Source organism: Echinops telfairi, unplaced genomic scaffold, assembly GCF_000313985.2.
Source record: "Echinops telfairi isolate 266 unplaced genomic scaffold, ASM31398v2 ScPeMD7_9;HRSCAF=40, whole genome shotgun sequence".
Taxonomy (NCBI): Eukaryota; Metazoa; Chordata; class Mammalia; order Afrosoricida; family Tenrecidae; genus Echinops; species Echinops telfairi.
The window spans coordinates 4,591,918-4,614,589 of NW_022103906.1; the positions used below are offsets into that span (position 1 = coordinate 4,591,918).

The 22,672-nt window shown below is 39.9% G+C and overlaps 1 protein-coding gene across 1 annotated transcript in view; it reads left to right on the forward strand.

Annotated features, from left to right (window-relative positions):
• Positions 1-22,672, forward strand: part of MYOM2 (myomesin 2) — a 128,466-nt gene that overhangs the window by 48,448 nt on the left and 57,346 nt on the right. The window contains exons 10-15 of the mRNA XM_004707745.2: positions 4,965-5,126; positions 7,963-8,104; positions 10,714-10,913; positions 11,578-11,631; positions 16,487-16,614; positions 20,395-20,578. Of these exons, the coding sequence (XP_004707802.1) occupies positions 4,965-5,126; positions 7,963-8,104; positions 10,714-10,913; positions 11,578-11,631; positions 16,487-16,614; positions 20,395-20,578 (870 nt within the window). The remainder of the gene's footprint in view (positions 1-4,964; positions 5,127-7,962; positions 8,105-10,713; positions 10,914-11,577; positions 11,632-16,486; positions 16,615-20,394; positions 20,579-22,672) is intronic.

Sequence of the window (22,672 nt, forward strand, 5' to 3'; positions counted from 1 at the left end):
TCGCCTTTCCTTAGGCCATTGGCTCTCACCAACTCAAGCCTAGCCCCCTCAGTTAGGTCATGAACCTTAGACCAGTCAACCGGCTCTTGTCTTCTCCTTTTTCCCCTGTAGACCAAGTCCACAGGTGTCAGTGGGCAAACTCAACCTGTCTCTTTATTGCTGCATTTCTCCCACTGCCACTCAACAAGTAGATCCAGGTGGTCACCTAGCAAGCATTTCAGCGTGCTCACAGGCTCCCTTTAATATTCAGTCCTAGAGGGGAGTTTTCTTCATGGTTCCAGAATTTTTCCAGCAACTGACAAAGACTGGTTCCTTAGTATTCCAAAGCACTGGGTGGGACATATATTTTCAAAGCTTTTTTATAGCTATGGCTTAAACCCATTTAAAGATCAATTTTTAATGACTGAAGCAAGTGGACTTACAAACTTTATTTTCCTACTTCCCAGAAACAACCCAGTAAACAGTGTGGCTTTATCTGACCTCTGGCTAGACAAAGAAGGAAAACTTCCAGGGGGGAGAGGTCAGACAAACATCTACTCTCTAGCTTATGATTTGCTTCTCCAGTACCCCACTCCTGAGGTACCAAAATGTGTTAGACAGGGTTCTCTAGAGAGATAAAACCAAATTCCTGATATATCATACCTGAATGAAGGAAATATATGCAATAAACACATAAAAAGAAAATACATTGACAATTACAAACCTCGCTTTTGCAATTGATCACATGGTCATAATTGATAGGTAGAACTACCTTCTACTACTACCCATTCTGTATTACCTTTGCCCTCAGCAAGCACCTCAGCTGGCTGTGGTTTTTTACCTGGTGGGGTGACCCAGACCTTCATTCCTGAGGTAGGTCAGACCTGACATGTTAAAAGGACATCATCCCTAGATTGCCAAGTAGGCAGATGCAGCCCAAGCTTAGGCGTTCATAGGCATTATTTGTTTTGACCTCTGAGACACAATTTCGGGATTTCCCAACTTTGCTACGGGATGCTAGCACAAGCTGGCCTTCCCTGAGTCCCCTCACTTCCACCTAGCTGGCTTTCATTACTCATTAGGGCTCAATCATTTGCTGAAATAATTACAGATTTTTCATAGCAAAATGACACAAACTAGGACCAGCACGTCAGAGAGTTGCTTGGGGGAAGAGTTACAAGAACGTTCTCAACACAGACCTCGGTGTCCAAGCAGGGTCACACTGCTAATCATAGACATCTTCCACCAAGTCTCAATCTCCTGAAGCTGCTCTGTTCAGAGACTTTCTTGGCATCACTGCATAGTTATAATTGACATCTTATAGCACATGCATGACCCAGCCATGCTCCCCTGCCTGAGGATGGCTGAGAGCAGGCCAGGAAGTGTTTTTTTGTGACTTGACTAGCTCCTCATTCATCAGCACAAATACTCTGGTGTAGGCTTTAGACTCAGGTAACAAAAAGGCACCTCTGTTACACAGGGCATTTAAAGGACTCTCAGGAACCAAGGAGAAAGGCCATTTTGTTTGTTTAATTGATTTATTCCCTTACAGAAGGGAATGTATTCCAGGTAAGTGTTCCATCTCCTATTTTAACTAACTGTATGAAGTTTAATCAAATTTGGAACGGCCATTTTGAAAGGGTTCAAGACCACGAATTAAGTTGCCCAAATCAAGTTGTCCACTAGTTACGTGGATAGAAAACTCCACTAAGACGGGGAGTGCAGTTTCTGGAGTGGACGGACAGTGGCTACAGTAGACAATGGATGCTCCAGCAGGGCCCGAGGGTCCAGCTGCAAAATAATTGAGACTAATCTAGTTCCCTCAGGTTTTCTAGGTAAGTCAGCAACAGCAAAGATAAATTGTTACCCAAAATGGAGACGAAAGAGTCACAGTAAAATCATTTGAACTGGAATATGGTGATAGGCAAACAAATGAGACTTCATGTTAATACACTTTAGTAATGAGCTACTTAAACACCTCCTGATGGACCTTTCCATTGGCTTTGTCTGTGAAGAGAGGCAGGCGGTGAGGGTCAGGACCCAGATTCTGGCTCTGGGTGTTCATTAGAATCACCTGGGGAGATTCCAAACCCTGTTCAAAGCTTGTCCTGTGTTGGAGATTTTTCATTCATTGGTCTGAGGTGGAACGTGACAATTTGTGTGTGTTTCCCAGATGATTACAATGTGTAGCTAATGCTGAACACAACTGCATTACACGCTGCGGGAGAAATGGTATTTGAGAAACACCCAGAGTGACAGGGGTGTAGTCTCTTTTTCAGGGACAATGAGTAGATTAATTTCGCTGACATGTGATTTGTAAGGGGAATGGTGGTAGATCCCCCTGACCAGATGAACTGGTGTTAGATTCTGGACGGCCTTGACACTAGTAAATGCAAGCATCCATTATTCAGGCATCATGTACACAAAGCAAATCCTGTCATTACTGACATAGAAAAGAGCCTAGTCTACTATGGATATGGATCATGGTACATATATCTTTGATATCATTGAAACCCTCGATTAGATACAGGAACATTTGACCTTTGGAATACACTTGTAGGATAGTAGACTAATATTGGACCCTAAAGGTAATTTTTCTTCTGTATAAACGTAAAAGAGTTTAAAATATAGTAATCAAATTGTGAGAATTTGATTCTATGGAAATTAACACCTGATTTTTCTAATATTTTTAAGTATACAAAAATGCACACTGAAAGGCTATGTTAGTCCATAACCCTCAAGTGCAATTGATTTTGTGACATTTGGTGCCTTTCCACTCAGTTCAGCTTTCTAAGTCAAACAATATCACAAATTAAGTGAAAACATATGATATTGAGAAAATATATAGTGTTCTAGACAACCCTATATTTTTAATACTAAAAATTGCAAGGATTTTAAAAAATTTGATACAGCCTATGAGCTGTGCTATGTTTTTTGCAACTGTAAAATTTAGACATTAAATGAGTACATTTTGTTGTAATTATCTAATCACATATCTATTAGCAGAAAGAACTTGACTATATGTGTTCTTCCTCCACCTTTTATGATGATTGTATTATTATTTTGGATATTACTGTCTCTACAAAGATGATCTATCTAGGACTTAATTAACAACACACAACAAATCAAATGAAAGAGAATCAGGGTCTAAACATTTATTTCCATCTGCCCTTTCCATTAATTATGTTTTGGACGTCTTAATTTCTATTGTTATTTTTTACCTTGTATTTTGCACTCACCATATATTAGGCATTGTCCACCTACGGGAAAGAGACAAACACTGGAAAAAGAAGCATCTTACAGTAGCTATTTCTATTCTGCAGTTCCCAGACCTAGCTAGCCACAGTGTGAATCAGGGTGTGGGGGTTGGGGGTAGGCTTGACATTTGAAGCCCTCTACAGCAACCCATTGACTAAGAATATCTGTAAGCTTACAAGTCCAATTTAATATAAAAACTAAGAAAAATAGTTTTCACACTAAAAGAAGCACATGTTGAAGGCCGGAAGGAAGAGGACGGAAGAGGTGGGGTAGATACATAGGGGTACCTCCGCGGGAGGTTTGCTGGGGTACTGTCCCAGTGCTGATGAACTGGGCCGCGCTCTGTGTATTTTCCCCGTGTGTGTTACACTCCCCACTTAAAAGGAAACAACAAACGAAAACAAAAACCACTGGGATTGAGTTCATTTGGGCCCATAGTGACCCTGTGGGTGGAGTCAATCTGTCTTTTGGGGGTTCCACAATGAAAACCTTTAGCAGAGAGCTTGGTCTTTCTCTGGAGGAGACACCTCCACAGACTCACAGACTCACAGTCAATGCTGACCCATCGTTATGAAGTGTTCCATGTAGTCGGAAGCCAGGTCTTTGGCCAGCAGAGAAACTGGTGGGTTTGAACTGCCGAACATGGGGATTGCACCCCAATGTAACCGCTACACCAGGGGCTAGTGGGTTCCCAATGCTGACCTTGTAGATAGCAGCCCCGCCTATAGCTCACACTCTCACCATTGTTCCTTATCTTGACCTGCAGGAACCGTATACTCAATGAAAAAAACCGCTTTCTTCCTTAATAATAAACCATGCACAGGTTTCTATAGTGTTAACGATCCCTTCCCTCTACTAATTATATATGGATGTACCACTGTTCATCTCTGTGCACTTTTGAATTGGCTGATTTTTTTCTGTTCAAAATAATTTTGGGATAATGTTCTCATCTACACCTATACCTACTTATTTCTTAGGAAAATTTGTGCATTTTTATTGGTATCCAAAACTGCATGTGTACTTCCTGGCTTCTGAGAAACATTCTCATTTGGCCTCTGTGTGATTCTACTCCCGCCGCAAGGACATGAGTGTGTCTTTCTGCCTTTCCCCATGGCAGATGCAGCCCTCTTTTTCATCTGCCAAGCTCTGTAGGTGAAAAATAGTTTCTCATTCTTTCCGTTTGCATCTTCTTGATTATTAGTGTTAAGGCGTTTTTGCAGCAGCAAATTACCCATTTGCATTTCTTCTTTTACAAATTGCCTGTTTATTTTGTGGGTGTTTTTTTATGATTTGTTTCTGGTAACATTGAGAGAGGCCTTCTCTTGAGTTGCAGTTGGGGCACAATGCTTTCAGCATATGGAAACGTTGACTGCAAATAAGAGCCTTATGAGGCAGCCATTCAGAAATCATTGTGCTCTCGGCGAGGAAAATGGAAATTGGAAAGCAGACATTCAGCTGAGAAGCATGAACCCAGGTTTCTCTGAATACTCCACTATTGGTCTCCCCAGGTCACACTCTGCCTTGACACATCCAGCATATAGCTTCTTCTGCACTGTTTATATTTCACTTGTGCACACACTTGATGCAAACAGTGTTGAGATTTTATGAAAGTAAACTTTCTTTCATTGGTGTCAGATATCATTGTCTTCTCTCACGTTATACACATTGTCATTCATATTTTCTTCTAGTATTTCTCAGGCAAATCTCGAATGTCCATGCTCTTTCAGATGTGCTGGTGAAAGAATCCAAATGGACAAAGATGTTCTTTGGGGAAGGCCAGGCCTCCTTGTCGTTCAGCCACCTGCATAAGGATGACGAAGGCCTCTACACCTTGAGAATTGCTTCCAGAGGCGGCGTGAGTGACCACAGTGCCTTTCTGTTTGTTAGAGGTAAGGAAGATCGCTCTGGCCAACGCCTAAGACTTTGCGATAAGATGAGACGTCGTGAAGATACAGGAAGCCATGAAAAAGAAGCACGACACTTGAACAATTTAGAATATTAATTCTGCTCCTTAGAAGTTTAGCTAGTAGCATGGTAGATATGTTTTTAGTTGCAAAAATAAATACATGGAGTTGCTTCCAGATACTAGAGCAATAAAATAAGTAATATCTAATTGGAATAATTTTGAGCCATGTATCTTTTTCTTTCTAAAACAGTTTATAAAGTTGATGAAATTTACAAGAGGCCACTAATGATAGACCCAAATGAATAGACTGTATTTACTCATTCTCCTCCAGGGACTTCAGCCCAAGAGCAAAGCGGGGTTTGCTGGCTGACACTCTGGCAGGGAAGATCAGCAAAGGAACCTCCTGTTTATCTCTTCTCCACTCCCTCTAGACTTCTGCTCAAGAAGGGACAGAGACAAACTACTGCTCTATTATAATTTTTTTTAATTTTTCATCACTAACTGTAATCAAATTTGTATTTAAGGTGATTATAGCCATAGTGATAATGGCAAGTAAGATTTATAGCATGTTTTCTGTCAGGCAAAGTGCTAGCTACCCTACTTGTGTTGTCACATTTTATCTCACAATAACTCCATGGGCTCCATTGTTAATCCAGGCTTTATTAGCCCTATTTTATCAAAAGAAAATCAACACTCAGAATAATCCAGGCACCGTGTTAGGCTATATAAATCAAAGATATGATTATCATATAAGAATATAGCCACAAAAAAAAAAGACTATAGCCCTGGTGATGCTGCTGAGTAAACACTGGTCTGCTAACCACAAGGTTGGCTGTTCAAACCCATCAGGCACTCTACAGGGGAACGATAAGGTGATCTTTGTTTCTTTACAGATCTAAAACTGTAAAGAAGTAAACTGACTGCTATTGAGTTGATTCTCTTAGCAACTCTGTAAGGCAGGGTTTCCCTAACTATATGAAAGCAGAAAGCCTCATCTTTCTCTCTTGGAGTGGCTGCTGGTTTCAAACCGGTGACTCTGAAGTTTGCAGACTGACGAAAAACTCCACTATGTCACCAGGATTACAGCGTTGGAAACCTAGGTGTTCACTGTGGGTTGCAACCAACTCCATGGGTTCCCGTAGGTTTTTGGGTTTATATGTGAATATAGGTATGTGTATCTGTATATTAAAATTTAGATATAGACATATTTACAAATTTTAAGAAAATATTACCGTTTTGATTTCTCAAATGACCATATGGAGACTCTTCCTTAAGGGTGGAGGTGCAGGGATTAAAGTTCTGTGGGAACCTGGAGCCTGAGTATCCCTCTGCCAAGTCCTAGCCTTTGGGCCTGATGCGACTGCTGAGAAGGGCGCTCGCTTGTGCTTATTTTAGCGATGCTCACGGGCCATTCCCTGCATCTGTCCAGAGTCGGCCTCCTTCCTGTGGCCCAGCTGAGCCTGTTATGAATCGTTTTCAAGTGCTTCAAAAGTGGGTTAATAATGGCTGTCTTGAGTCTCCTGGGTCTTTCTGTATCCACAGCGCTCCCTCCACCCAGCTCCACAGTGCTGGTGGATGTCCATTTGGATTGGCTGGGACTTAGTGCTTCTCTATCTGTTCACCCCCATACTCAACTCATCTCCAACTTTCTGAGTTTATGCTCAGTGAAAACAAGGCTATTAGTTACTACTTTTCACTGCCCCACTAGATGCATATGATAGGAGGATAAAGGAAAGTTGGTATCATTAGGGAATACTATATTAAAAAAAAAGAAGACAATATGGAATAATAACACAACCAATATACCTCCCCTTTCCCACCCCCATGGAATAACATAAACTAGCGAGGCTTTGAGTTTAGGCACTTCCACAAAGTTTTACCATATTTATTAGGTTGGTATTAAAATGTACCTTCCATTCTCTGTGTCTGCCTTCTGGCAAGATGTTTCGCCCCATAAAAATGCAATAAATACAACATAGCTTAAATTGCCTTGCTTATTCAGCACCACCAACAGGAAGAAAATAATGCAAGTCTGGGAGAGTTTAACAACTCTGATTATTTCCTGAAGATTTTGAGTGTGTGAAAAAATATTTGGCTCAGTGTCAAGAAACCCTGTGCTTTTAATATGCTAAAAAGACTTGAACAAGAAACTGTATAATGCTTACACTGCTAAGAATGTATTACACAACCATGGTTACTGAATAAATACATATTTTAGATAAGGAAATTAAATGTTCAGTGTATTAACTTTCTAAATAGCTCTGTTAGCCTTCAGTGCAGCTGTAATTAAAATTTGAAAACAAAACCTAATTGCATTATGATCATAAATAGACTTTGAAATAAATAAATATAGACTCAAACAATTGCTCCAAACTTGATGAAAAAACAAACAAAAACAAAAAACCAACAACTTCTAAAGAGTTTGAAGTACAGAAGTATCTGATGTAATATTTCTTAGATGGGAAAATGTACAAATTTTTAATATCATTTCATCAGTAATTTTTGACAATATATCAATAAAAGTTTAGCTTCAACTTTGGATCCAATGATAAGAAATAATAAACTTGGACTCGTAACAGAGGTTTAAATATTTTGAGTATTTAAAAAATATTTACCCATAAATATATATTTGTAATTAATCTGTATTACATAGTTAATTTTGCTAGTTGGATGTCTGAGGTCATGTATTCAGGCAATTTGATTCCACAGTGGATCAAATTAAGCATATACGATTTTGAGTTTGATCAAACTGATATTACGCTTTCAGATGCCCTTTAAGTTCTCTTAAACATGCCGCTTCTCTATCTCCTCCACCTCAGATGCGGATCCATTAGTTACAGGGGCTCCAGGAGCTCCCATGGATTTGCAATGCCATGATGCAAACCGCGATTACGTCATTGTGACCTGGAAGCCACCCAACACAACCACTGAGAACCCTGTCATTGGCTATTTCATTGATAGGTAAGTGCACCTGATTCTTTCAAGTACAGACTCTTTCCTGAAATGAACATGCTCATGGGAACTATACTTAAATATTTTTCTAAATGTAGTTTCCTTTTGTGAGGGTTGCATCAAGATACATACAGAATTTTTATTTAACCCCCTGACAGGGACACTGGATGGATATTGTCAAATAGATTGAGCCTAAGATAACATTAGATTATGTCAGGTTGGGATTGGAGCCTCTTTCCCAAACCAAGTAACAGATCCTATTCTATGTCTCCAGCTATATCTAAATTTCCATTGTCTGGTTTTGTTCAGCCCTGTGCTCTGAAGCTGGGAGAGAGGGCTCTGTGTAATAGGCTTACCATTAAGCATGGCTTCTTTCTCCCAAGAAATAGAGTGGCGCTGTTAAATAAAATGTGCTAAGAATAATGCTGATACATTTGTATCCAAGTCTCTATTATTTTTTTCTATTAAGTAATATAGTTCTCTTCTTGTTTTCAAGTATAAACCTCTAGTACTTTGAAGTATAAAATATTGGTATTTATCTTTGAATTAATAACTTAAGTTTAGCTCATTCTAGGGATTACTGGGGAGAAAAGTGATGTTGTCTATTCCATAAAGCTACTGTCTTGGAAAACCACCTGAGCAGTTGACCCTGGGCTACAGGGTTGTGGTGAGTCAGGGTTGACTCAATTGCAGGGACTTTGCTTTGGGAGTGTTCAAAGTCAGGGAAGAAGATTGAATGAAGCCAGTGGATTTTTGTAAGTTATTTTTTCTTTTGTTGCAAACCTGCACTAGAAAACATTTACCAATCGGATAAATTCTACATGCACTCATATAATTGAGTAGTATTGAGTGTATCCTTCAAGTTTTACAATCAAAAGTTTCAAATAATGTCATCCCTATTAACATAAACTCATTGTCTCATAAGCAAAACTCCATAGTGAGCTTGTTAGACATGTGATTGATGCTTCAAATATCATTGGACTAAACTATGGTTAAAATGCATTTAGAAATAAAATAGGATGGTCAATCTTGCATTATAAAAAGGATGGTTACTGGTAGAAATTTAAGTTTATATATGCATACACTTATACATATCACAATAAAGCAATGTCTATTTCAGAAAAAAAAAACCCAATGATTTTTTGTCTTTTTTTTTTGCATTAGGCTGATGAAACTATTTTCTTGGTACCCCAACAGTTTCTTGTTGAACTGCCATGGCATTTTTGTTATTCTAGAGTTATGCTTGCGGTGCATACTGTCCAGCACCGACCTTGAATTAGAACTCCAAGCTGGAAAGCACTCTTTCTTTTCTCCTGTCATGCTTGCTAATTTACCCAACCCATGTTGGCAAAAAGCACGTAAGGTAACCTTTCTCAGTTAATAATATCTACTCCTCCCCTTGTTACAAAACCAATGCCACGGACAACCCCAGACAACCAACAGCAACGTGTTCTCTGAGTAGTGCTTCTAGTTTCTTGTCCGTACTTAGGCCTCCTGACCTTGCAACTTGTAAGTTTTGTTTTTTATTGCGTTTGTATTTCTCCCCCGCCCTCCCAGCTTCCTGCTTTAGTGACATAAACCAGGACATGCAAATTCTAGAATTTTCATGAAAAAGTCTGTATCATTAGGAGAAAAAAAAGAGTACTTTCAAAAATGCACATATAACTAGAAGATGAATATTTCAGAAAGATTAATTTCATGAACCTTCTATTTTCTCCAGGGAATTTCACGTGAAGTTTTTATACTTCAATTTCTTAACCTGTGAAAAATGGAGGTTAATCTTTTCTACATTTCTAGGTTTCTGCTTAGAAGCTAATTAATATTTTCAAAAAGCTTCAACTCTCAACCTCGGGAATGTTTAAGGCACCAGCTTAACATTATTTGGAGTACACTGTGAGCCTGTGTTTCACTGAGGATTGACATCGGTGGCTCTGCCTAGTGGGAGTGTGCTAGGGACATGGGGTGAAGAACGATTTCACCCTCTCTGCCGTGGCGATAGGCTTGCTGGAGAGCTTCGAGGCTATCTTGTGATGTACGTTGGAAAACGAACTCAAAATGATAGGTTTAAAATAACATTTTGAGAAGTTTACCTGTTTGAAGGCAGACCTTGATCTCCAACACTTGAAAGTAAGGGTTCAGATGACCGAATTGGATCTCCAGGAAACAGATCCCCCATCTTTCTTCCTTGGAGCCTCTAGGTGTGTTCGATCCTCCGACTTTTCAGTGAACCCTTGAGCTGAATGCCGTGGTAAATAGTGCTGCCTTTTAAAGTTGGTTTACATTACTCTTTGTCCACCTAAACCCAACCCAATGCAACCCACTACCGGGCGGGGCACTGAGACTCATCACCGTCTTCCAGGACAGAGAGCTGCTGCGGGTTTTCGAGGCTGGGCACTTTAAAGGAAGCAGAAAACCCAATCTTCTTCCCTGAAACCTGCTGGGAGGTTTGAATTGCCAGCCTTGCGGTTACTGGTCCAACACGTAAACCATTACGCCACCAGGGCTCCTGCTCTCTGTATAAATCAATACCAATTTTAGATCTTCCTGGTTTAATTGTTATACCCGGGCATATTTATTAGATGGATTTGTTATTCTGTACTCTCTCTTTTCATTTGAAGGTGTGAAGTGGGAACTAATAATTGGATTCAGTGCAATGATTCACCAGTAAAATTCTGCAAATACCCGGTCACTGGACTTTGCGAAGGCAGATCTTACGTGTTCCGGGTCCGGGCCGTCAATAACGCAGGTGTTAGCAGGCCTTCTAGGGTCTCTGAAGCAGTGGCAGCCCTTGATCCCGTTGACCTCAAGAGGTTACAAGGTAGATCAGTCAAATGTTAAGTTCCAACCATGACTGGGAAACTTTGGGGTGTTTTATGTGCGCTTTGTTCTTTTCTTCTACTCCCCAGCCTTGTAATGAGGACGAGAATGTCTTCCAGTGAGGAGCATAGCACAGCCATATTTTACTGGCCTCTTAAGTCTCCATCAATGTCAATCTAGGCATGGATATAGCCAGACTGACATTTATACTTTAACACCAATTTGCTTCACCTTGATAGTGCTCTTTTCTGAAATCCTGTTAAATTGGTTCAAAATTAGACCCTTAACATATTTTTAGTCCATTGATGATATAATTTCATCACTTAATGAGACTTAGAAGGCCTTGAAACTAAGTCACTCTATTTCTGAATATTAATTTCACATGACACAGATTCCTTAATGGGAATGGTTCCTTAATTGTGGTTTTAAATGAGCCACTATATTTTCCTTTCCAGATGATCTTTTGAATGTGCTGCAAAGAGCTGAGAGGTGCTCAATAGTACTAGCACCAGTTCCAAAATACCAGCTCTGCTTCCTTCACAGTGGTGCATATTTTGTAATCATAATTCAACGGTGATTATGACCTTGCAGTCAATTAGGAGAATCAGTGCTTTTTAAAGGAAATCTGTAGATATCAAACTTTGTATCAAATTTTCTCTCCGCAGCAATTCATTTGGAGGGAGAAAAAGAAATTGTAATTTACCAGGATGACCTTGAAGGTAAGTAGCTCTTCACCTGAGTATACCTTAGACATTTAGTATTAAAGTTAGAGATTAAGAAACGAGGGAAAATAAACCTCACCTGTTAGGCACACTCTTTACGTGTAAAAATAAAAATGACAATTCAAATGCTAATTTCTACAGAAGTTTTAAAAAGAGGCGGAATAATAAGGCAAAATAAAGAAGTGAGAATATGGAGCAAGTTGTGACTGCCTTGCTTTTGTTTCAATGTTATAAATACATTCTTTTGGCTACTTTGTAATTTTATGGAAAAACCCAAACTAAGAAGTCATTACTGGCTACTGTTGGTATTCTTGCCACAAATATTTCATTACTGGAATTTTTTTTAAAGCAAAAATTCATCCTTAATACTTAAACTGAAATAGATTGAGTTTGTCCTGTCAAATGATGCTCCAGGTTTGAATGTTTATAGAATGGTGCTTTATATTTGTTTTGTGAATACCTCATCTGTTTAATACCCCTGAGAGGTCTAGAAATATTTTTTGTAACCTCAAAAATTAAAACCTATCCCAATGATCCTCCATAAGAGACATACAATTTCCAGAAGAACATCCTTTAAGAGTTGTGGTTAACCCATTTTAACGTTTCAAGGATAAGCCGTTGTTAACACCATTACTTCCAGAGGAAGTAAGAAACCAGGAAAGATGCTTCAATAAATATTACTCATCAATAAATAACCATAAAACATAATTGACTAGCCTAGCATAGTGCGTGGTGCCTAGTGAACTCTCAACATTTGAGGGGATGATTTTAAAAAGGTATTGTATTGTCCCCCACCTCTCCCCCCACTCCCCGCCCCCCAGCAATAGTTTCAAATTATGTTGGAAGAGTTGATCTTGTAGTAGATCATTCTGAAAAACACGAGTCTGGGGCATGCAGAGGAAAATGAAGTTCTCTTTTCCCCTCCTCCTCCTGTGTATACGGGATTGGCGAGGAGAGGTGTAGTCCGGGTTGCCTTGAGTAGTCATGTAGGAATTCAGTCTGATAAAAATGGCCTAAAATGTGAAGATGTAAGTTGCTTTATAAATGTCATATATCTATGATAAAATTTGCATTATGTAAAGGTCATTGTGAAGAGCATGGGGGATATAAAATGATATAATCTAATAAACCTTTCAAAACAGGAACTATGCCGTTGGGTGGGGGGAGACAATCTGTTCACATATAGATATAGGTGTAGGGAGATATGAAAACCTAGCCATGTATCTAGTGCTAAATAAAGGCATACCATATTTTCAAAGATTTGGCCTTTCAATAGATGTAATTGAAGTGAGGTTTATAGACACAACAGATCTTGTTTTCATGTGGGAGTCACAGTAGCATTTTTCTCATTTATTTTGTTTCCTTTCTTATAAAAAGGGCAGCTTCTCTGACGCTCTGGGTCTGTGGCTTGCATTTTTGAGCATGGTTGCCCATTACTCCTACTTGGGGAAACATGTCAGAGGCTGTTTATGGAGCTGGTCATGAGCAGCAGAGGCGAGGATGCTTAGAAGCAACACTGTTTGACTTGGGACACAGATACTGTCTGAGGTTCAGCCACACAGGGTCCCCTTCTCTGATGTGAGGATTTTTCATACAGTTAGGATTCAACTTCCATGTCTCGAAACAAACTAGGTTTGAGGCAAGTCTTTAGGTACTTTAGAGGTTTGGAAATTTTATGTCATTAAAAATGCATTAGTCATTTAAAAAGGGGCACCTAATTAAAATAAATGCAGAGAGAGAGAAAGATTCTAGATTCGGTCATGTTTTTGGTAGTCTCTTGAATTCTCTTCTCTTAGGGTTCTACAAATTCCAAATAAGCTTCATATATCATTAAGTTAGAGAAACATTCCCTGGAGAGGCTGTGGTTCCTTCCACTGATACCGAGGACTCTGGCTTTGGATTCCGAGGGACCCAACTGAAACTCTAATTCCACGATGTAAGGTCTGGGTGCTTTTAGAAAAGTGCTACATCTTTCTGAATTCATTTAGGAATTTTCTCTAATATTTTAATAAAAGTTTACAAAGAAAATTAGGTTCTTTGTAGTCATTTTTATATTGTTCTGTGACACTGATTACATTTTTTTGTGGTGAATCAGCATTCTGATGATTTCCATTCTGTATATAGTTTCTACGCTACCTTCTCATCTTTACTTTACTTTACTTTACTTTACTTTACTTTAGGGGAAGTGGTGACCATTCAGTCTCACATCGATGCTTTTTAAAAAAAGCTGCACAGTGCTCACTGGTGATACATCTTATTTCATGAGCCCATTTGCTAGTGAGCTGAAGGTTGACCTCTGGGAGTAGCTTTAGTTCAAAGTTCAAAGAGGATCTCACAGCAATAGTCTCAGGGGTCCCTCTTGTCTCAACCAGCCTGTTCTTTTTTTTTTTTTTAATAAAGAATTTAAATTTTGTCCTATATTTTTCTTTCATTCTCTCTAGAATGGTTGCTATTGGTAGGTGGGCACCATCTAGTTCTCCCTTCAGGGTAGATGAGGCTATGATTAATGTAGGCTGTTAGTACTGTAGTTATCACTTATGAGTTTTTTAAATGGGAGAAATCATGTTTCTTCCTATGTGTCAAGCATCAAATAAAATAATAGGTATAGAATTATTTTATCATCTATCTATCTGACTAGTATTTTCACCAATATTGATACAGCCCATTGGAACTGGGCTACTGAGAAATATGATACCGAAGAAGAGACTAAGGGCAGCATCTCTAACTTAACAGAACATGGTGAAAATACCTGTGTATAAAAGCAATTGTCCATCTCTTATTTTGTTTATCTTTATTTCCCCCCAAATGATTTTCTCAGCTGGTTTTCTAATCATTAATATAATGCTATTTCCTTGGCTCTTTCTTAGCATGGTGGGCAGTGGGAGTTCCAAGGGAGAATTCTTGGGCCTTTTCTGCAGGAGACCTGGGTCCAGTTCTTGGCCAATTCATCTCTGGTTCAAGGACTAGTAGCCCGTCAGTGAAGATTTATTTGTTTCTGCGATCTTTGTTGAACAGGCTTCCATGGAGCTTCCAGATTAATGTGGATTAGGAAGGAAGGCATGAAGGTGGACTTATGAAAGCTTGTGCGTCACAACAATTCAATTCTGTTATGTATGGCACTGCCATGAAGCTGGAACAGGCTTGGTACTAGTTAGCAACAACTCCTCCTTGGCACAGGGGGGTCGTTTTGAATCCCAATCTTTGATGAGCTAGGGTTCTTCTGTCCATGATTGAGGCATTTGGAAATCGACATAGCTCATGCCAGGTATCACTCAAGGTGATGCTGAAAGTCTAAACTAAGGTATTTCAACTTGATTGAGAATTCCCTGTTGCATAGAATAGATTCTTCTTGCCTTGGCATCAAATAAAATATTTTGAATTCATCTTTTCCCCCTGTGCCTAAAAGCTCTGGGCCAAGTCTAAAATTAGCAAGATATTTCAGATCTGAAAGTGTGTGAAAGACAATTCTGCCTTTAAGCATTCACACTTTCACACACTACTTTTATTATTTGCCTGGTTCCCTTCTGTGCTCTTGGTTTGCTTCCTATGCCGGTTGATATGTTGGCAATAAACCATGATTCAGTTGGGAAGTTTAGACTAAATTATTCTAAGATAAGATCCCCACTACCTTCTCTCTGTAGTGTCTCTCTCTCTATATCAGCAGTACATGGATTGAGAGGAAGCTAATAGAGTGTCCTGTGGGTCCCCCCCCGCCCCCTGCCCTGCACCCCTTAGATCTTGGCACTCTCCTATAGACACTCCGACTCCTTGTTTGCAATTCAACCCACTTGCCAGAAATGATTCCAGATAAAGCCTGGCAGAGGTTCTACGCTGGTGTTGTCTCTAAAATTTGATGTCCTCTGTAACAGGTCTCTTGTGAAATGGAACACAATCTTGTTTAGTGCTGTTTCCATGAGGCCATTCCATTCCTTGTTTGCAGCAGAGTCCAGAGGGAGTCATTGGATATTTAGAAGAGTTCAAAGATGACCTGGGGAAGTTCAAAACTTGTGAATCATGTGCTAATCTAATCCAAAGCTCATAATATTTTTTATATTACAAGAATTGTACATCAGGATAAACTTCACTCCTTATAAAGTACCTCATACATACAAACACAACTCCCTCTTGACACTTCATATGATATTAAAAAATAGACACGTGCCAGAAAAAGGCATACAGGGACACCTGATGCCAATATCTTAGCTCTTTGCAAAAGGCGTATCCAGGTCGTTCCAGAATTTCAAATAAATAGGCATGGATTATGGTGTTTGTGAATGTGGTACAGATCTACCGAGGGAGGGACAAACAATGCACTTTAGAGGTTGATATATAATTTAAATGCTTTGAGGGCAGACAGTATGAAGAAAATAACCAGAGAGAGTCCTTAAGAGACAGTACAATTACATTTGCAATGCTTCCATATTGCAGAACACAGATTGTTAATACTTTCTCTGCACAAATTCCCAGTACAGTCAAAGCACCATTTCTAGTTAAATGTCCCATTTCTTCTGGGTCAGTCCTTATCGCTGCTTGCTGCTGAAAATCTGGAAGATTTTCAGATTATACTATTTTCTTACCAACTGGTCTAAGTTTGAAACAGAAATTGGATGATCTTTACTAGCACACTATACTTTGACACTGAAAAAGAAAGTCCTTGTGGTTTACTTTCCCAAAACAGAAGCAAGGGAAAGTACAACACAGAAATGGCAACTCCTTAAAGACATAGCCAGGGTCTTGAAGGGACAGTGCGCTCAAGAGACAGTGTGCTCCCCAAGCTGCATTCAAGCGATGGATGTGCCGACCTGGGGGCTCATCTACTGTTTAGCATTTACTATGTGTGTTACTCCCCCAGGTGAAGTTTGGATTCCAGGACCTCCCACCAATGTACATGCTTCAGAAATCAGCAAAACATATGTTGTCCTCAGCTGGGAACCACCTGCTCCCCGTGGCAAGGAGCCCTTAATGTATTTTATCGAGAAGGTACGGTGTAATCACATTTCCAGAAAAAGCAAGACTGGGTATTGTCTCACCTTATCTTATTGGATGTGTTTTAAAGAGAAGAAACTATCACATCAATCACAGCAGACATTGTATCATTATTCTTTAATTGGGACTGAACATGGGGGGCCATCTGATACGGTGAAAAGGATTTTAGATTGGGGATTGGCATTAGGAAAATGATGTCTTTTGATACCATTTATATGCCACTATAAGAAGAAGCGATTGAACCTGATGGATGTAGAAGTTCTCTTCCTCATAAACACTAATCTCTTAGCGTCTGAGGTATGCATGAGGCCTTGAAGGTGGAAGATAGTTTGCCACGGTTTATAGTGTTTGTTCCTAAGCTGGCTGGCCACTTGGTGGCAACCTTGTAGAATAAATTCATACTTCAGGTGGGTATGAGATAGATTTAGAATGATTAAATCATTGCTTTGAAGACTCTTTTGGCTAGGTAATATGCACAAAGAAATATACTGTACATTGCTGTACATTGCACTGTACACACACGTATTTAAAGAAAAATTCACAGACTACATCATTACTATGGTATGCACTCTTTCCTGCTTAATCCTGTATGTCCAATTTGAAAACTGCATAGGACACAGTAATTTTGTTTCACATCCCACTATCGGATTCGAAGCCATTGAAAACCTTTAGAATTGTATCAACACTGTAACTGTGGTTTTGTGACACTCGGTTACAGTACCATATGTAATATTGTACAGTTTGTGTGTAATATATGCAGGCTATATAGAGCGCACAGTATAATCTACAATATAGTGCAATTAAATGAAGCATATTATAAGTGATAAGCATAAATTAACAAAATATTTCAGATTCCAAAATGTACACAGTGGCCCTCTGGCCTTCACTACTTAAATGCAAGGCTTAAATATCTGTGGGTCTGTAATTGGAAGTATTTCAAGGAAAATGGTTAACTTATTAATATTGGGTGGTGAAATACAGTTATTTATGTTATGAGAAATCTAAATAGTCGATAGTTGGTGTGTCAGAAGATGAAACATCAAAGTATTTTCTTCTGAGGTATTTGTATTTTCTTACTTATCTACCACTGATGGCAGAAATAACAAGTTTTATTGAAAGAATTTTAAAAGCTCTCCCTTCCTCAGAAGCCCTGGTGGCGCAGAGATTAGAGCACTCAGCTGCAGAGCGAAAGGATGGCAGTTTGAATTCACAGTTGCTCCGCAGGTGAGAGACGGAGCCGCCTGCTTAAGTGAAGATCGACAGCCTTGGAAAGCCTAAGAGACACTTCTACTCTGCCACTGTGCGTCAGTGGGTTTGGTTTGGTCTGGGTTTTCTCCATCATCGAGATAGCATGTTAGCAAGGATTTATTCAGTTGGTACTAGCTGTAAATAGTGCCTGAACAGCTTCTGTGTGGTGGGTCCGCGAGGATCTAAATGTGTGTGAGACGGGGTAGCTTCCTAGTAGAGTTTGAGGTGAATGATTCTCTGAGAAGACCGAGGCAAACACGGAGTAGCACCAAGTCCCAGCCTGGGGCTGGAGCTTAGGTGCATCCATGAACGTGTGTCACTAAGGATTCTAACTCCTGGTGAGCCCATGTGTGTCAGAGTAGAACTGTGCTCCACAAAGTTCCTGAGTGATGCAGACTCAGCTTCTAACTAGAAAGTTGGAGACTTGAGACCACTCAAAGGTGCATTCGAAGAAAGGCCTGGTGATTCATTTCTGAAAGTCCAGTCTTTGAAAATACAGTGGAGCACATCTGCTACATAGAAATGAGTGGCATCCCCTGGGATGATTCTCTCTAGTCAATATGACTTTTTTTGTAAAAGCAGTTTCGCTTGAACCTTGTTTCTTTGTGATGGCCGATTTAAGAGAACAGCATGCAGCTATGAAATTTTGTTTCCTGCTCGGGAAAAATTCTGCAGAAACTGTTGTGATGTTGAGCACAGCACTATGGGAAAAACCAAAGTGTATGAGTGGTTTTCTCATTTCAAAAAAGGTGAAATGTCGACTGATGACAAGCCTCATTCTAGACACCTGTCAACTTCCAAATGGACAAACATGTCAACTCATGGTACATTTGGAGTTTGTCCCACCAGGTCAGACTGTTAACCAAGATTTCCATTTAGAAGTTTTGAAAAGATTGCATAACAGTGTACGACAAAAAAGGCTTGATTTGGGGCAGATGGGGGACTGGTTTTGCCACCATGACAATGCGCCTGCTCATGCAGCTATCTCGGTGCACCAGTTTTGGGCAAAAAACAGCATGCCTCTCTTAACCTACACACCTCACTTACCTGACCTTGCTCCATGCGACTTCTTTTTGTTTCCGCGATTGAAGAGGGATATGAAAGGGCAGCGATTTGATGATGTGGAAGAGAAAAACGAGGGAGGTGCTATCAGCCATCCCAGCAGATGAGTTTGAAAAATGTTTCCAAGAATGGAATTGCAGATTTGACACAAATACTAAGTGTAATGGAGAGTACTTTGAAGGTGCTAATATTGTTTTATAAAAATAAATTTAAATTTATTTGAGAAAAAAAATTCCGTTTTTTTGGTGCTGCTTCATAGACTTATCTATGGCACACTGACTATTTCTTTACAAGTTGAGACTTATAGATTCTGGAGTCTAATGGTTGATTGTCCACGTAGGTGTTTTATTTGTAATGAAGGCTGCGATGCCTTGTTCATATTCATATGATCCAAAAGTATGTATGGACCGTTTCCTCCACTGAAGATATTGAGATCTCCATACTTTCTTCTAGTTTTGTTCAAAAGGTATACATACACCTGATGGCTTGACTTTGGCTCTAAATCTCTTCTTTGACCAAATCTTGCTTTTCTCCCAGTTTCCCCTAGCTCCCTTTCCTCTAATATAAGGGTCTTTCTCTCAAGGTCCCTGGGTGGCACAGACACTTAAGTGCCAGGCCACTTACTGGAAGGTTGGTGGTTTAAACTTTCCCAGCAGGCCCTTGGACAAAAGGCCTGGTGAACTGCTACTGTTTACCAAGGAAAGCCTCGCAGTGGGGCATGGGCACGTGTAGATGCCATGAGCCACACTGTCTTGATGGCAACAGGATTTTCCCCTCTGTTCAAGCCCATCTCCCGGTGGAAGAGACGATCATGTTATTTCCCTTCTCTTCCTCTCTGTCTTCTGCTGTCTTCACAATGTCGCCCACGTGGTCTAAAAACACACAGGCTGTGGCCTTTAAAGTCTGAGGACATCAGCAGGGGAAGGAGCTTGTCCAAAGAGCACCTGCATTCTGTTTCTGGGGAGTGGTTTTCGCAGCTGCTCAAAGGAGAAAGTGTCTTTAAACGAGAATCTAGTTTCTAGAAGCCTGCGTTGTGGCTTGGAATGTATTAAACTTTTTTTTTTTTTTTTAGCAGCCTGTTGACAGGTCAATATACATCTGAATTTTACTTTCTGAGAAATACTTTGAAAAATGTTTTTTTTTTTAATCTTTTATCTCTAAGGGTAAATATCCAAGGTTTTAAAACTGATGAAATTCAAACAAGTAGCATAAAAAATTTAGAAAATACAGAACAGTCATATAAAATGAAGTTAACATCCTAAGTAATTTCATTGTATAACATCACCACTATTCACATATCGTCCATATATTTATCATTTGATTTTCTCGTTAGAGTTGGTAACACACTGGGGATTATATCATATGCATATCACTTGCTTCCTAAATTTCATTTAACAAAATAGGCAAAGAACATGGCATCATGTTCCTCATCTGATTAACTGTAAACCCTCATTTTCTTTCTAGTCCATGGTGGGCAGTGGGAGCTGGCAGCGGGTCAATGCCCAGACAGCGGTGAGATCCCCTCGGTACGCAGTGTTTGATCTTGCTGAAGGGAAGTCTTACGTGTTTCGAGTCTTGTCAGCAAATAAGCACGGCCTGAGCGACCCATCAGAAATAACTGCCCCCATTCAAGCACAAGACACCGTTGGTAAGCTCCTTCCCCAAGGAACTAAACCTTTGAGCCCTGGGCTTTCCGTGGCGCCATCTCATCCCCTTGCAGGAGACATGAGTTGGATCCCCAGTCAACGTGCCTCCTGTGTGGTCATCATGATCGGCCAGTGGAGGCTTGCGGTTTTTTATTGTGATTGACAGGTCTCAGTGGGGGTTCCAAATGAAGACGTGCTCGCACACAAAGATGGTGCAGAACCAGGTAGTGGGCAGTGGGCCATAGTTTATTTCCTGTGCCTGGAATCATGAAGGGGAGTGACCTGCGCCAAGGGTGTGAGGGACAAATTGACACAGCTGACAACAGAAAACAAACTTTAAGATGACACTGAATAAACACTAAATGATATTAATAAATACATTAATGTTTTATAAGAAAAAATTCAAGTTGCTTTAAAATTTCATTTTCTACCGGTATTCCATGCTCTGCTTCAATTGGTTCTCAACATTTCTCTGTTCTATCTTCTTTTATGAAAGCAATATTTTGTTGTGTCAAATCACTTCTGACTCACAGCAACCCTATCTAATAGACTAGACCTGGCCCATAGGTTTTTCCAAGTCTGTATTCTTTAAGAAAGATGATGGCCACATTTCTCTCTTATGGACTGGCGGGGTCTGAACTGCTGACCTTGTACTTGGCTTATGAATACTTTACTGCACCACCAGAGAGCCTTATGAAAATAAATGACTTGAAATATTTTAAGGAAATGGTCTTTTTAAAAACTTTCCAACTCTAAATGCACTAGAGTTTACTGCCCATCTGCGTTGACCATCCTCTCTCTGAAGATTAAAAACACAAGTGATATAAATTCTGCATTGAAATTCACTTCAGAATTATAGCAATACCAAGAGAATTTCTTGAAATACTTTTAAGCCATTTTGATAGAGACATCCTAGTTATCAGGAATTCTAATTTGGAATAACTGGACATACCATATTTTTATGGGCAAAATATCGAGATATGTAAGATAACATGGTGGTAAGTGAAAAATTACAGAGAGATGGTATGCTGCCTTCAGAAGTGTATGTACTTCAATGGAAGATATTTAAAGAAACAAGAGCTTCATATACTGATGTTTTTGTTCAGTACCGGTTCCTATAATTTTATTCTTCGTTGAAGTATATACACTTCTGAAAACAGTGTTTTATCACTAAAGCCATTTTCCTGAAGAATTCGGTGTTCTTCCATTTACACCAAGCCAAAATAGCAGTCTGTGTATCTTCGAAGGAGATGAATCATGTTCCTTTTCAATGCTCTTTGAGTTTTGGGGAACAAAAATCAGTCTGTGGGGGTCAGATCAAGGCTGTGGGGGAAATCATCCCAGGACAGCCCTTGCTGTCCCGCAAGAATGGGTAGATGAGTCGCTGTGATGAGGAAAACAATCCTTGCTATAACTTTCTTGGATTTCTGTTCTCATCCGTGCAGCTTTCACCTTTCTTTCAACTCCGTCCTCGGCAGTCCCTGTGCTCATTCTGTCCTTGGGGAGCATCCATTCAAGACTCCCCTTTGTTGTCCCCTAAGCAGTCACCAAAATCTCTGAGCTAGCCTCTCTTCTTCGAATGTCACTGTCCAAGCAGATCCCCTCAGAAGCAACCACTTTGACTGGACCAGATTTTTGAAGGCACCCCAAGGATACTGTAAACATTGGACTGCTAACCACAAGGTTGGTTGCTGGTTCGAACCCACCAGCCTCTCTGTGGGAAAAACTTGAGGCTGTCTTCTCTCATAAAGATTGACAACCTTGGAAACCCCAGACAGGGTTACTATGAATTGGAATTAAATGGATGGCAGTGACTTCGTTTTTGTCTTTGGATTTCTAAGGAAACCGAGTCAAGTATATTACCGATAGAACCTGTCTGTAGCCGCTGTTTATCTCAGAGATGTGTTCAAACACGCTTTGTTTGGAATTATGCTATGCCTCTATGAACTGGAACCCGACTCACCCTGGTTTTAAACTGCCCTTCCTCCCCCTGTTTGAGGAATCTGTTCATAAGGTTACCTTCATGCCTAGTATGGTGCAGTATCATTCGGCTGGAACTCTTACCTCTCTCCAGCTATCGTCCTTTGCAGCTACAC